A 16,196-nucleotide genomic window follows, 5' to 3' on the forward strand; every position below is an offset into this window, starting at 1 on the left:
GTAGTGGCTAGATGGTGGTAGAGGTGATAGTGATCAAACGGTGATAATAGTGATCAAAGTAATGGCGATAGTTGTAGTGGTGGTGGTAATGGTGATAGTGGCGGATCTAGAAAAAAAATTTTCTAGAGTCAATATATATATATATATATATATATATATATAGTAAAAGTAAATTTTTAAGATTAAATTTCAAATATCAAGAGTTTGATATTTAAAAATTTAATTGGATAAAATCAGTCCATTTAACTCACATTTTTATATAGAAAGAAGAGAATATTCAAGCGCGTCATATAATAAGCCATTTATTTTAATGTTTATTAGAAAAAAGGGGTCAATAATTAAATTTATTAAGGGGTCAATTTAAAAATACACATATCTATGTAGAACATTTTAATAAAAAGAGGGTTTAATTGACCTCTCATTTTATCAAATGAATCCGCTATTGAGTGGTGACAAGGTGGGATAGTGATGGTAGTAGCAGTGGTCGCGGGATAATGGCAATAGTGATAATATTGACAATAAATGAAAAAAATCAAAATGAGTAATCATAATTATATTTATTTTTGTATGTAATGATCATTATGCTATTTTAAATATAATTGATTACATTACATAATTATCATTTTATAACATCAATTTTTTTTTGTTACCAAACAACGTAATTAAATATGCAATATGATCATGATTACATTACAACTTTAATCACGTCATATCAAACATAGCCTAAGTATGGTGGGGTGCTTTCAGATGTGCATGGATGTGAGAGTGTAATGTTTCCTGTCGCTGTGTGATCACCCTATCTATACACTCATTTTAAAAAAAAAAAAGTAAAAATGTGTATATATGGATGAAGTAATAGAAGATCTCATGTAATGTAAAATTGTCGGCTACAAATTGCAAAGTAATCAATTAGAAAGAAAGAAAGAGACACAGTATAGTCTAGATTTTACAACAAAATGGCTCTTATTCTTACTAACCATTCCATGATCCAGGGAGTCTTCAACTGCAACTGCTATATTTGACCAAGCCATGATAAGATAAATAAAGAATACAAAGACAACTCAATAAGAAAACATATTCTAAAAGAAAGAGAAGATTCAAATGAGAGCAAATGATTTCTTAAAGCATTGCATAATGAGGAAGCTATTAGAGTCCAAGTCCTATTGTATTGAAATTAGCAAGTATAATTAGTTTAGAAAGTATAATTAGTTTAAGAAGTTTATTAGAATTTAAATTATGAAATTTAATAATTAGAGCCCTAAAAGAACTAGGTTTTAGTGGCCTATATATATGAGTAATTGGTTGGCCATTATATGGAATACATTATAGAGAGCTCACAAAGTGGAGAGGTGTATTGAATTATGTAAGTTTTGTGTGAGTGATTTGTGAGGGTGAGAAAAAATAATTAGTAGTTATAATTATTTTTCCTTAATAGTGAATTTGTTGGTGAAGTAAGCTTACCCCAAACCACGTTAAATTTGTATTCTTTATTTTGTGTGGGTGTGATTTTTCACAACAAGTGATATTAGAGCTGTGGTTCGAGATGTTAAAGATGGCGAACACAAAATTTAAGGTGGAGCCATTTGATGGAAAAAATAATTTCAATATGTGGCAAAGCACCGTGAAAGATGTCATTTTGTAACAAGGATTAATCAAAACATTGAACGAGAAGCAACCGAAGATCATGAAAGAAGATGATTGGGAGGAGCTTCAAAAAGGGTTGGAGTACGATTAAATTGACGCTAGCTCTAGATGTGAAGTACAATATTTTGAAGGAGACTTCACCAGTTGTTTTGTGGAAGAAATTGTAGAGTCTGTATATGTCAAAGTTACTCACAAATCGCTTGAACTTAAAGAAGGAGTTATACCAACTCAAAATGGATGAAGGTACTGATGTGAGATATCACTTTAATATTTTTAATAAATTAATTACCCAATTGGCTAGTGTTAGTGTGAAGATTGATGAAGAAGATAAAACTCTCTTGCTTTTAACCTCTCTCCCACAATCTTATAAAAGCTTGGTGATAACTCTAACAGTTGAGAAGAAGACTTTGAAGGTAGAGGAGGTTTCTGCATTTATCTTGGATATGAGAAATTAAAGAAGATATGTAGTAGCAATGAAGGTGGAGCTTTTGTTGTTGGTTCTAGTCGTGGTAGAAGCAATCCACGTGGAAACAATTAGAGAAGGAATGGTAGTTCGAGACCATGGGTAGACTTTGAAGATAGAGAATGCTATTATTATCATGAAAAGGGTTACATTCAATACTATTGTATGAAGATGAAGGAAGATCTTGCAGAATTTAAACAATTCAAGAAAAGTTACGGAAAAGAAAAAGAAGGAATTGCTGCAATTGCAATGGTTGATGGTATTGATGGTGAATGTTTGAATGTAGATGATAATAAGAAAAAGGCAAAAGATTCATTACAAGATAGGTGGTTAATGGATTATGCTCGCTAATTTCATATTTGCTCAAAGAATGAGTGATTTGATGTGATTGAGGAAAAGAAAGGAAAGAAAGTGAAGCTAGTTAATGGGAACAAGATGGAAATTGAAAGTGTTGGAAGAGTGAAGATCAAGCTGTATGGTGATTGAGAAAAAGCATTCGATGAAGTGAGGTATATTCCCAAATTTGAAAGGAATTTAATTCCTTTGGGTAAGTTGCATTCTTTGAGTTATGGGTGTTTGATTCATGGGGGAGTCATGAGAATTAGCCGAGGCGCTCTTGTGGTAATAAAAGATGAGAAGATTGGTGCAAAAAATCTTTACAAATTGAAAGGAAGCACAATGATTGAAAAAATGCAAGTCGAACCCAAAGGCAACATCAACCATCAAGTGTATAAGGAAGTACCCAAGAGAAAAATGACTTTTGCAGAAATTGTGAAGATTAATTCTATTTGACTTAGAGGTGGAGTTTGTTAGAGTCCAAATCCAACTAGATATAGGAAGTATAATTAGTTTAAGAAATTTAGTAGAATTTAAATTATAAAATTTAATAATTAGAATCTTAAAAGGACTAAATTTTAGTGGTCTATATATATGAGTAATTAGTTGACCATTACATGGAATGCTTTGCACAGAGCTCACAAAGTGGAAAGGTATATTGAATTCTATGAGTTTTGTGTGAGTGATTTGTGAGGGTGAGAAAAAATAATTAGTGGTTGTAATTATTTTTCCTTAATAGTGGATTTGTTAGTGGAGTAGGCTTACGCCGAACCAAATTTTGTATTCTTTATTTTGAGTGGGTGTGGTTTTCCACAACAGAAGCAAAGGCAGAAATGTTCAACATTCCAGTGTTAATATTCTCTTATGTGAAAGACTGTGAAAGGAAATCACAAATATAATATATACACACAAACCTGTCTCAGTTGTCTTCTGCATTTTCTAATTAATATTCGCCACTCCCTCGTTGAACTTTTTATCCAGGATAAACTTCATTTTGGGGTTGAAATTGTAAAACATAGAATATTTCCAGATGTTTTGAACATGTCACAGAGATAAGGCTGCAATTTTCAAGCAGGAATTGGCATCCAGGTAATGCTTGTCTAGAATCTGGGTAGCATTGGATGGTCAGAAGTACTAGGATTCTGTATTAAGCTTTGGAAACTGAAAGAAAGAAAAAGAGAAAGTAGTGAGGTCTCTACAAATGGATCCAGGAAAACAGATTTTCTTGCTGATTATGTACCTTCAAGTTTTCCTTATAGCAGCAGTTACAGATCCTCATGACTGTAAGTCACTTTAACTATCATTTTAACATCCAAACTTATTGGGGTCAACTCCATTTTTGCAATTAATGGGTTCCATCAATTCATCATGGAGAAAGCCAAAAATTTTCTTTCTTCAAATGCCACACAGAATAATAGTTTGAGATCATGAAGGACCTTACATGAAGTTTACACAATATGAGATCATGAATATGCATGCACAATCCAGAGTTAATGGAAACCCTTGCAGCTACTAACCTCAAACTGCGTATTGATAATATCTTGTATGAATTTCAAATCAAGCTCAGTGTAAATATACTTACAAATTCATCAAATTCCTGAGCAACATATATCTGCCTGCACCCATTTGTTTTGTATTGAGAATTCAGTTTAAGTGTCTAACTTATTGTCTGATATCTGATGCAGTCACTGCTCTGTCTGCTGTCAAGAGTAACTGGCAGAACACCCCACCCAATTGGATCGGCTTTGATCCTTGTAGGGAAGGTTGGGAAGGAATACAATGCTCCAATTCAAGTATCACATCCATGTAACACACTTCTAACTTCTCCTTTTCCCATTCATTAGCCCGATTTCCTCTTTATCAAGTGCTTGTGGCTAAACTGAACACTTGCCCTTTTAAGAGTATTATCAGGCATCGGTTTGACGGGAACACTGACAGCAGATATTGGAAATTTACCCATGCTACAAGAGCTGTAGGTTCTCCACTTCTCTTCGCTTTTCTCATCCCCATCGATCAATAGGTTCTTGACAATCCACTTAACAGTTCTTTCTAGTTACACTTCTCCATTCTTCTTTTTCCATTACAATAACATCATAGTAGACTACACTGCTCAGCAAGCTTGACACTGGTGAGAGGAGCAAATATGGACTCCTGTTACCAACTTACCATGGATTCTCACAATCAATCTGCGATAGAAGATATTTATGCATTGCAATATTTCTATGCGTGTGTATGTACATACCCAAATATGAAATGCTAGAAATATTATGTACAAGTAAATGCAAACAAGCACATACTATTTATCACAGCATCCATGAACCAGCTATTATGCCTTAGAAACCATCAGGTGGAAGAACTCCTAGCATTTTGCAATGAACACCAGTAACACTTGAATAACCTACCAGAGCATGTGAAGCATTTCAAAGATGAATATTTATATGATGATACAATGCCCTGATTATCAGTTTCCACGTGTAGGGATTTATCTCAAAATATGGGTTTGACAGGAACTCTTCCACAAGCAATTGGAAATTTGAAGAAACTGTTATACCTGTAAGAAAATTGTTATTCTTCCAACTTATGGAGGTACAACCTTATGTTTCACTGCCTAATTTTCTTTTGCATTCCAGATCCCTGGCTGGTTGCAGTTTTTTGGGTCCAATTCCCAACACAATAGGATCTCTAACACAGCTTTTCTCATTGTAAGGATTTCTACCATGGCATTCATCTTGCTATTATTTATGGAAGTCAAAAAATTGCAGACATGTAATGAGAAGCAATTCTGCGAACTCAAGATGTCCTTCGATTAATTGGAACGCAAAATCTAAAAAATTCTTTTTTTTTTTTTTTTTCCAGATGATCTATGCAAATTCATAGATAAAACTAGAACCTACATTGCACCTGTGGACTTTTCATATTTTTAAAACCCCTCTTTTTTCAATTCTTTGCAGATCTTTAGCTTCTAACAAATTCATTGGAGAAATACCACCTTCTATTGGCAATCTGTTGAACCTGTATTTGCTGGATGTAACTGACAATAAGCTCACAGGAACAATTCCAGTCTCAAATGAGACTTCACCTGGTTTGGATTTGCTAGTAAATACAAGACACTTGTATGTAACCAAGTATATTCGGTCATTTCTTAATTTTATAGTCCTCTTATTTTCTCCAACTTAATGATCGGTGATTTGATCATTATTTGCAGTCATCTTGGACAAAATCAGCTCACAGGCACAATTCCACTCAAATTATTCAGCTCAAAAATGACATTGATACATCTGTAAGTTCTACCGATCAGCTATACACCGGATTTTGACCAAAAAAAAAAAAAAAAAGGAAAGCTATGCACCGGATCAAATTGCTAATCTGCATGTAGATAGAAGAAAGATACAAATGTGACTGTCTCACAATGAATGTGCCATTTTCTTACTTAATAAACAGCCTGCAAATGTAAGAAAATAGCAAATTTCACAACCGCTATGTTTCTTGAAGATATAGAAACTAAATATTTAGTACTCGTTCTCAGGTTGCATTTTTTGCTATCCCTTGAACATCTGTATCAGAAAGGCTTAGAACTGAAGAAGTAGAAGAACTATAACCAAGTCCTTGGACTGCAAAGAACAGGTGCTTGGATTTCACTCATTAGCTTCCATTTAATAAGAACATACTAAAGTTAGGGCCACATCTAGATTAAATGAAGAGGCTGCCTTTTGTGGTTGTCCAACTTTAGCCAAAGACATATTTTATGATAATTCACTTCACAACCTTATATCCCTAACTGTTTAACAAAAGAGGGAAGTGAGAAGCTGTAAGGAACAAGGACAAAGGTAAAGAAGTTGCAATTACTAGGTTCTGCATCCTCACAAATTTCAGAAGTATCATCTTATAAATGAATTATGAAAAAGAATAAAGTTGCGTAAACTTGACCATGAACAAATCTCTAACTGCATGGTAGAATCTACAGAATTAGAATTGTGGAGACCAGTTCAGCATTCATGATCTAAAAATTTGCCTTCTGAGTTGCTGGGCTTTATTTTTCTTCCCAGAAGCATCCTCCTATGTGTATCTTCCGTGAAGAAATAATTTATGCCACAGGTCCAACGGTAGCCTGCAGAAAAGTTTTCTATATTCAGAAGGTTACCTAGCATTCCAACTAAGCTAATTTAAAGCAATGCCCATCAAAGAGTTAGCAAGAATAAACTTCTCAATTCTCATGCTTCAGTGTTTACTTTTGCTTGCATTCTTTAAAAATAAATAAATAAATAAATAAAATAAAATTCTTCATGCTTTAGATGGCATAAAACATATTCCTGAGGGAGAGGAGAAGGTTGGAGTTTATGAAATTTAGAAAGAAACATTATGCAGGTAAGACCACAAGATATGATGTTCTATGACGGTAGGCAAAGTGTTACCCTGAAATCTAAAAACTGAAAATATATAACACTAGTATTTCTAAAGACTAGGTATATTTTCCTGCAGAGTAAGGCACATTTGGAATGCTCTAATTAATGAGCTAAGCTGTATTTACTTTTCAATACATCTTAAGTATCTTTAGTTTGCATTTCTAATCCAGAATAGCCTTCTTCTGAAAAGGAGAAAATTATGGAACTAAGTGAAATAGTGTTCAAGGATGCAAACTTGTTGCTTCATCCATCAGAGGAATAAGGATCACTTAGTTGATGTTTCTTATCTTATGACTTTGAGCAGGCTTTTAGACAGCAATCAACTAAGTGGCAGCATCCCATCCTCCCTAGAACGGGTTCAATCTTTGGAACTGATGTGAGTACTCCTAATAACATAACTGTGTCAGGTTGTGTGCTTTCTGCACCACAGCTACCAGTGAATTTGAAATTTTTTTTTTCTTTTTGTTTTCTGGCAACAGACGCTTGGATAGGAACTCGTTAAATGGACCCGTTCTGCTGAACTTCACAGGCCTAACGAATCTGTCCCAGCTGTAAGAACACAAATAGAAGTTTCAACTAAAATAAAAGTTTCTCAGCTAGCTCCTAAGAATTTTAGGTTATCCACTATTGGCTCCATGTTTTCTCAATATTAATTTCAGTTAATTGTTCTCAGATACTTGTCTAACAATAAACTGACTGGCCCAATGCCTGACCTTAGTGGTATGAACCTTGTCACATATGTGTAAGTATCCCTGGTTCTGCAAGATCATCTGCAAACACTAAATACCTAAAGTGCATTATGATAAAAAGATGAGTTTTGCAGCTCTTTTAATCATATGCCAGAACACTTGTGTGACAATACTAAGCATTTTTATTTATTGATCCATATTTGATTTGCAGGGACATGAGCAATAATAGTTTTGATGCATCATCTATTCCACCATGGTTTTCAAGCTTACAATCCTTGACGTCATTGTACATTTCTCCTTCCCTCTGTCACACACATATGCACACAGCCACACACACTAACTCAATCCAGCATAGCAATATCAGACGGCATATGGAACAATAAGTATAAAATTGTTTGCTAATATAATAAGCAAAAATTTTAATGGCAGAATAATGGAGCGCACACAACTTCAAGGCCAAATACCAGACAGTATCTTTAGTGTTGCCCAATTACAATCAGTGTAAGTATCAACTTGTTCTCTAGTAGCACGACATTCCAATCAATGTATCATAAGGAAAGCAACTGAAAAACTGCGAAATCTTTCCACATGGTAAACTGAGAGCTGATTAGTATGATTTATGGTAACAGTGTATTAAGCAACAACCAGCTAAATGGCACCTTGGACATTGGCACCAACTATGGCACACAGTTAGAACTCATTGATTTGCAGAATAATTCCATTACTGAGTTTGCACAAGGTTCAGGATACAGCAAAACACTTATGTAAGTAACATTCTTTGAAATGTTTGCCTTTTTATTCCCAAAACTATCCACAGGAACTGGCTGTTTTATTGGCCTTTGTATGCTAATGTATAGATCATGCATTACAATTATGTCATTTTAGAGTCATTTGAGTTGTAATCTATACAATTTTCTACAGGCTACAGGGTAATCCATTTTGTGCAACGATAGGATCAACAGAAAACTACTGCTCACTTCTGCAACAGCCAAATACTTCATACTCTCCACCTCCAAACAATTGTGTCCAACATGACTGCAATTCAAATCAAATTATCAGTCCCCGTTGTAAATGTGCATATCCAATCACAGGAACCCTGAAATTCAGATCTATTTCCTTCTCAGACTTGGGAAATGCAGGCTACTACAATCATGCACAAGCCTTAATGATGGATGCCTTTCAATCTATTCAGTTTCCTGTGGATTCAATTGCTCTAAGTGACCCATTCAAGGATGAGTATGATTACCTAGAATTGAGGATAGAAGTCTTTCCATCTAATAGTGACAGTTTTAACAGAACAGGATTTTCTATGATTACATCTCAGCTGAACAACCTAACATTTTTCCAGCTTCCTAGTTCTTTTGGACCATTGTATTTCACTCTTGATAACAATGATTATTTTTCAGGTAAACTATATTATGCATGAACTAAACTAGTGTTTGTTCATATAGATTTTACAGTCTCTGAAACATAACAGAATATGCGAATTCTAAGAAACTACCCTACAGTACTATTAAGATTCAACAGTTTCGAGTTCAAACAATTGAGATTCAAACCACTCCAAATTCTCGTACACCATAAAATTAGCCCTCAGAAATTTTTTACCATCTAGCTCAATGTAATGCATGAATGCTGTGCAGGACCAAAATCAAATAAAGGAATCATCATTGGAGCAGCCATTGGTAGTTCTATACTAGCGCTGCTATTACTTATGACCGGAATTTATGCATTCAAACAAAGAAGAAAAGCTGATACAGCTACTGAGGCAGCTATCCGACTAAGAGATCCGTTTGGTAATGAAAAACAAAGATTTCCCCACTTCATGAACCCCATGAAATTGCTAACTATTCCTTTTTTGTACACATGCAGCATCCTGGGACAGAAATGAAAGTGCTGGAAGCCGTCCACAAATAAAGGGATTGAGATGTTTCACCTTTGAAGAGCTTAAAAAATGCACTAACAATTTTTCAGATGCCAACATTATTGGAATTGGGGGATATGGGAGGGTAAGTTAATATATTGGCATGGATTTTTTTTTTCTTTTATCTTCCTAATTCTTTTAACGGAGTGGGCATAATCATAGACACATTGAAAGATGCTGTAATAGCTGTGAAAAGAGTAGGAGATAGAATTATACTAGTAAAGCTAGTACTAGAAGGAGAAATAATAAATGTAGTTAGTACTTATGCCCCACAAATAGGACTAGATAGTGAGAGTAAACAAAAGTTTTGGGAAGATATGGATGATCTAATGCAAAGCATACCAAATGAAGAGAATGTTTTCATTGGTGGAGATTTGAATGGACATGTAGGAAGTGATAGGCAAGGTTATGAGAATGTTCATAGAAATTTTGGTTTTGGCAGTCGAAATGAGGAGGGAAAAAGTATCGTGGATTTTGTTATGGCATACGACCTAATACTAACAAATACCTACTTTATAAAAAGAGAGTCACATTTAGTGACTTTCAAAAGTGGGCAACATAGAAGCCAAATTGACTTCCTCTTAACCAGGAAGACAAATAGAGCTCTATGCAAGGATTGCAAGGTCATTCCAGGAGAGGCTTTAACAAGTCAACATCGGTTAGTGGTCTTGGATGTCAAGTTTAGGAACAATTTAAGTAAGGTCAGAAGAAATAGTATAGCTCGAACAAAGTGATAGGAGTTCAAAGGAGTAAAGCAAGTGAAGTTCAAAAATGAGCTTCTCGAGTCTGAAGCATGGAAGCTGAATATGGAGGCCAATGATATGTGGATACAGATGGCATCAAAGATCAGAGAAGTAGCTAGAAAAATACTTGGAGAGTCTAAAGGACATGGACCACCATCAAAAGAGAGATGGTGGTTGAATGAGGAAGTACAAAAGGCAGTGAAGAGAAAAAGGGAATAGTATAAGAAATTACCTAAATGTGATAATAATAAGGCATATGAACAGTACAAGATAGCAAAGAAAGAGGCAAAAAAGACAGTTAGTCAAGCAAGAGCGCAAGCCTTTGAAAACTTATATGAGAAACTTGGAACTAAAGAAGGGGAGAAAGATATTTATAGATTAGCATGGAGGAGAGAAAAGAAATGTCAAGATCTCAATCAAGTTAGGTGCATTAAGGATAAAGAAGGAAAAGTGTTGGTGAAAGATGAGGACATTAAAGAAAGATGGAGAAATTATTTTGATGATCTCTTTAATAATAGTCAAAATGGTAATAACGTGAATATAGACTACAGAATAATAGAAAAGAATGTGAATTATACTAGAAGGATTAGATCTTTAGAAGTAAAAGAAGCACTTAATAAAATGAAAGTGTGTAAAGCCTGTAGACCTGATGGAATACCAATTGAAGTGTGAAAGTGTTTGGGAGATATGGGAGTGGCATGGTTAACTAAATTATTTAATAAAATTCTAAACTTAAAGAAAATGCCTGATGAATGGAGGAGTATTTTAGTACCTATTTTTAAAAATAAGGGAGACATACAGAGTTGCTCAAACTATAGGAGAATTAAACTCATGAGCCATACTATGAAGTTGTGGGAGAGAGTTGTGGAGCATCGACTACGTCATGATACTTCTATCTCTCCCAATCAATTTGATTTCATGCCTGGTCGTTCAACTATGGAAGCGATCTTTCTCATTAGAAGCTTAATGGAGAAATATAGAGATGTGAAGAAAGATGTACACATGGTTTTTATTGATTTAGAGAAGGCTTATGATAGTGTTCCAAGAGATGTCTTATGGAGAGTGTTAGAACAAAAGAGGGTATCTATTAAGTACATACAAGTGTTGAAAGATATGTATGAAGGAGCAACTACTATTGTGCACACAGTGGAGGGGACACAAGAGATTTTCCGATCTCAGTTGGATTACACCAAGGATCAGCTATAAGCCCTTACCTTTTTACATTAGTTTTAGATGAATTGACAAAACATATACAAGAGAGTATCCCTTGGTGCATGATGTTTGCGGATGATATTGTTCTGATAGATGAGACGCGAGAAGGAGTCAATAGAAAACTAGAGCTTTAGAGAAGTACTCTACAGTCAAAGGGCTTTAAGTTAAGTAGAACAAAGACAGAATACATGCATTGCAAGTTTAGTGAAGGCCAAACTGGTGATAGGGAAGGAATTAGTTTGGATGGAGTGGTACTGTCCCAAAGTAATCACTTTAAATATCTCGGCTCAGTCCTTCAAGTAGATGGGGGATGTGAGGAGGATATTAGTCATAGGATTAAAGCCAGATAGTTGAAGTGGAGACATGCAACGGGAGTTTTATGTGATCACAAGATTCCCAATAAGTTGAAAGGAAAATTTTACCGTACAACCATAAGACCGGCCATGTTATATTGTAGTAAGTGTTGGGCACTGAAAGAGTCGTATGCGTCTAAGATAAGAGTTACAGAGATGAGAATGTTAAGGTGGATGAGTGACCATACTAGACTAGATAAAGTCCATAATGAGAGTATTAGAGAAAAGGTAGGAATGGTGCCAATTGAGGATGAGTTGAGAGAAGGGAGATTGAGGTGGTTTGGTCATGTGAAGCGTAGACATATAGAGGCTCCAGTTAGACAAGTAGAGCACATTAGGTTAGAGGATAGAAAGAAAAGAAGGGGTAGACCTAAACTGACTTGGAGGAGAGTAGTACAACATGACCTAGAAGTATTACATATTTCTGAGGATTTAACCTAAAATCGTTTAGAGTGGAAAAAGCGAATCCATATAGCCGACCCCAAATTTGTAGGATAAAGGCTTAGTTGAGTTGAGTTTTCCTAATTCTTTCTGGGAAGTAGTAAAAGGGAAATGGATGATTTGCATTGATTAAGATAGGGGCTCAAAATTCTAGAGAGGATCTGCAAGGCCTGGTGAGGGAACTTAGCCAAGGTTTTTCAAATGGTTCACTTTCACTTCACTTCTCACTCAAACCCAACAACATAATGGTACAAGATATTTAAATTTTCACAAAAAAAAGTTTATAATTAGCAAAATAAGCACCGAAAAAAAATATTTTAAAAGCCAAACTAGTTTTTGAGGGTTTAGTTAGTTTACAAAAAGATCACCTGCTATTACTTCTTGGATGTATGGCATCTTTTTCAGAACCTTATAAACAATTTCAATACTAAGGCACTACTGATGAATTTATTTCTGTTCTGTCATGTAAGGTCCATAGTGGCAATAGCAACAACATTTATATGGCATAGGATCAGAATATTTGAGCACTACCACTGTCAGACAGAAGGACTAGTAATCATATTTAACATGATAGCATGTTCTTCATTTTTAATTAATATGTTGTTGAGCAAAATTCTTTCTCATCCAATTTTTGGCATCCAATTTGCAATGTATCCTCAGGTTTATCGAGGAATTCTTACTGGTGGGAAACTAGTTGCTATAAAAAGAGCTCAACGAGGATCATTGCAGGGTAATGTTGAGTTCAAAACTGAGATTGAGCTTCTATCAAGGGTTCATCACAAGAATCTAGTCAGCCTAGTGGGTTTCTGTTATGAGCTAGACGAACAGATGCTGGTCTATGAGCATATTTCAAATGGTACTCTAAAGGATAGCATTTCAGGTATTTTCAAAACAGCTCTTAAAATGAATATCAGTACTTGTTAAGACACAGTTTCTGAGTTCACAAAAGGTAAATCAAATGGCTATCCTTACTGAATGAGTATCATAATAATCATCAACATAAGAGAATAGTTTTACACCTTAAATCAAACCATGCTTCATGGGCATTAAACTTCAACTACTAATGAGCCTATCAAGCCAACTAGAGTTCTACTCCAGCTTTGCTTGAAATGTTAATGAGCTCATGTATAAGATAGAGTTGCTTAGTTTGTCAATTGTCATGCAATCAATTGTGAAAGAAGTAGTTTGCAAGCCTAGTTAACTCTCTTCAATTCAGGATCTCCTACCATACTAGGGACTTCCTCATTAAACCTTCATTCCTTCCACTAAACCAGATCAGAAAACTGCAGACCAGATGAATTTATATTGGGTACAAAACCAATCCCAGTAAAAACAAAATAAAACTGAAAATAAGGCACCTGGCCAGTGACAAACTTTTAAAAGACATGTTATTCCATGTGCGAAAGGCTACATCAGAATCAAAGGACTCCTTTTATCTGGAGCATTACAAATTTTAATGTAATTCCCAGTTTTTCATTTCACAATCAACTAATGAATTATGCAGGTAAGTCAGGTATCCAGTTAAGTTGGGCAAGGAGACTTCAAATAGCCCTTGACTCAGCCAGAGGTCTCACTTACTTGCATGAGCTTGCCAACCCACCCATCATCCACAGAGACATTAAGTCAACTAACATTCTATTGGATGATCAATTAACTGCAAAAGTGGCTGACTTTGGTCTATCAAAGCCTTTGGACCACACTGAGGGTCATGTTAGTACTCAGGTCAAAGGGACAATGGTTAGTACATCATCTTTCCAATAAGTTCTTTTTTTTTTTTTCTTTTCATTATTCTTAAGGAAGAAATTATGAAAATCGAGAATCAAGGTTCAGATTATTTGAGATATGACTATATTCTATTTGCTCACCAAAAAAAAAAAAAAACTCTAATATTATATAACTATATCAACAACTAGTCAAGTGTCAACCTCAATGGGAGAATGAGAAGAATCTCCAACAAGAACAGTTACAAAAATTTTATAAAAGAAGCAAATAAATCCCTAATTCATTAAAGATAAATATATATGTTTTTATTGATGAAAATCCACTGCCTTTGTCCAGTGCCCACCCTCCAATTTGCAGAGAAAAAGATATAATAAAAGTTACATTTAATGGTACGGGATAGTAATAATTTCACATAGTAATGCACACATAGGAAAGGTTTTTAGAACATTTTTCCAAACTCTTCAGACATTAACGGAGTCTTGGCAAATATTTTACAATAATAGTGTTGGGAATATTAAAAAATAGAATAAGATTTGTGAAAGACAAATATCATTTCTTTTTCACCACTTTGTGGGTAGTTTCAGACCTAACCCTGAGAAAGCACCACAAGAATGCACAATCCTATTTCCAGAAGCCTAAGGGGTTTCCATTATCTAGATGATCTTTGCAGAAAAATAACCTGGTATCCTGCAGCAAGGCACAGGAAGGAAGACATTGGATCAAAGGCAAAGAAAAGAAAAACAATGTCTAGAATGACAAGATTATCTTGTCAAACAAATCCAACTACTTGTCTTTAAAACATATTAAGAATTGAATATTTTATTAAATCCACATCGGATAAAGACCAGAGTTTAATGAAGATTCCAATAAGCAAAATGTGGAAATGTCATTAAGAGTAGATTCTCATTATTGGTGCAGGGCTATATGGATCCTGAATATTTCATGACCCAGCAGTTAACTGATAAAAGCGATGTTTATAGTTTTGGAGTGGTAATGTTGGAATTAGTTACTGGCAGAAATCCAATACACCATGGAAGACATATCGTGACAGTGGTTAGGATGGCAATGGATAAGACAAAAGATTTATACAACCTCCATGAGATCCTTGATCCTGCCATTGGCGTGGGCAACACATTGAAAGGTTTAGAAAAGTTTGTAGATCTGGCAATCAGGTGTGTTGAAGAATGGAGAGCCAACAGGCCTGCAATGGGACAGGTGGTCAAAGAGATAGAGAACATAGCAGAGCAGGCTGGTCTGGACTATGATTTTGAAATGCTATCTACTTCTGCAAGTCATTATTATTCAACCAACGGAAGTCTCTACCTCCCTGACAATAAAAAGTTCTATGAGTACAGTGAAAGTTTTCCACATTCTGAGATAGAACTTCAATAATAAAGTGCTTTACATTTGATGTCCTAAACTTAGTAGTAATTGGCTAGCACCCCATGTTTACCTTGGATCAAATATGCCAATTTTGTTACAACTTTTTGTGATATCTGTAAAATAGCAGGGCACTCACACAAAAATGCTTCTTTGTATGGTAGTACTTTATAATTTTTATGGCATTCTTCTTAATTGTTCTGGGTGATTTAAAGCCAAGATTTCATTCAAGACTGCTATCTTATTTTACGATCGCTATGTTTCACTGATTTTTGGTTTTTGTAATTTCCTGTCAATTTCACAAAGAAATTATTCAACATTAAGACCTAAAGTGGACTGGAGGTTATTATCAATACTTTTGATCAGTTCTTTATTACTAGCACCTACCACCTTGTCCATATTCAGGTTTGTGACAAATCCACTATAAATCTGCTCACCAGAAAAATTTTCAGCTCAACAATAGAGGCATTCAGAAACAGTAGTCCAAAATAATCAATTTTCATTCTAACTGCCTAAACTTTTTGGAATTTCCCATTTGGATGCATAGTGGTTTTTTTTTTTTAAACAAAACGAAAAACTTGCAACTAAGTGGCTTTGCATATGGATAAAAATAACATAAAATTTGTCTTTATTTTTCATAGAACGAGACATATTAGCTACTTTAATGGAAGAAAAAAAAAATATATATATATATATATCATTTGTTCATTGGTTCAATGGACAAGTCACAAATAGATTTTTGAACTATCTAATCCTCTTATTTTCCACATTGAGTATGTCAAACGCAAGACAGGACAACTTTTTGTCTAGTTTGTCTTGTCTCTTGTCCCATATTGTCTGGTCCATTGCACCGCTTGAGCCCTTATATACCCCTGCATGTTGACTGTTT

The 16,196-nt window shown here is 34.8% G+C and overlaps 1 protein-coding gene across 1 annotated transcript; it reads left to right on the plus strand.

Moving 5' to 3' along the window:
• The first annotated feature begins 3,644 nt into the window (after nt 1-3,644).
• LOC110631883 (leucine-rich repeat receptor protein kinase HPCA1) lies at nt 3,645-15,402 on the plus strand. The gene is made up of 17 exons (XM_058132947.1): nt 3,645-3,726; nt 4,129-4,206; nt 4,909-4,996; nt 5,395-5,556; nt 5,649-5,723; nt 7,151-7,222; nt 7,326-7,397; nt 7,520-7,588; nt 7,747-7,821; nt 7,965-8,036; nt 8,165-8,299; nt 8,457-8,941; nt 9,176-9,328; nt 9,405-9,541; nt 12,866-13,085; nt 13,710-13,942; nt 14,846-15,402. The coding sequence occupies exons 1-17, from the start codon at nt 3,645-3,647 to the stop codon at nt 15,317-15,319; spliced, it is 2,682 nt and encodes an 893-aa protein (XP_057988930.1). The 3' UTR covers nt 15,320-15,402.
• The last annotated feature ends 794 nt before the right edge of the window (nt 15,403-16,196 follow it).

The sequence above is a fragment of the Hevea brasiliensis genome, chromosome 13 (genome assembly GCF_030052815.1).
Source record: "Hevea brasiliensis isolate MT/VB/25A 57/8 chromosome 13, ASM3005281v1, whole genome shotgun sequence".
Classification (NCBI taxonomy): Eukaryota; Viridiplantae; Streptophyta; class Magnoliopsida; order Malpighiales; family Euphorbiaceae; genus Hevea; species Hevea brasiliensis.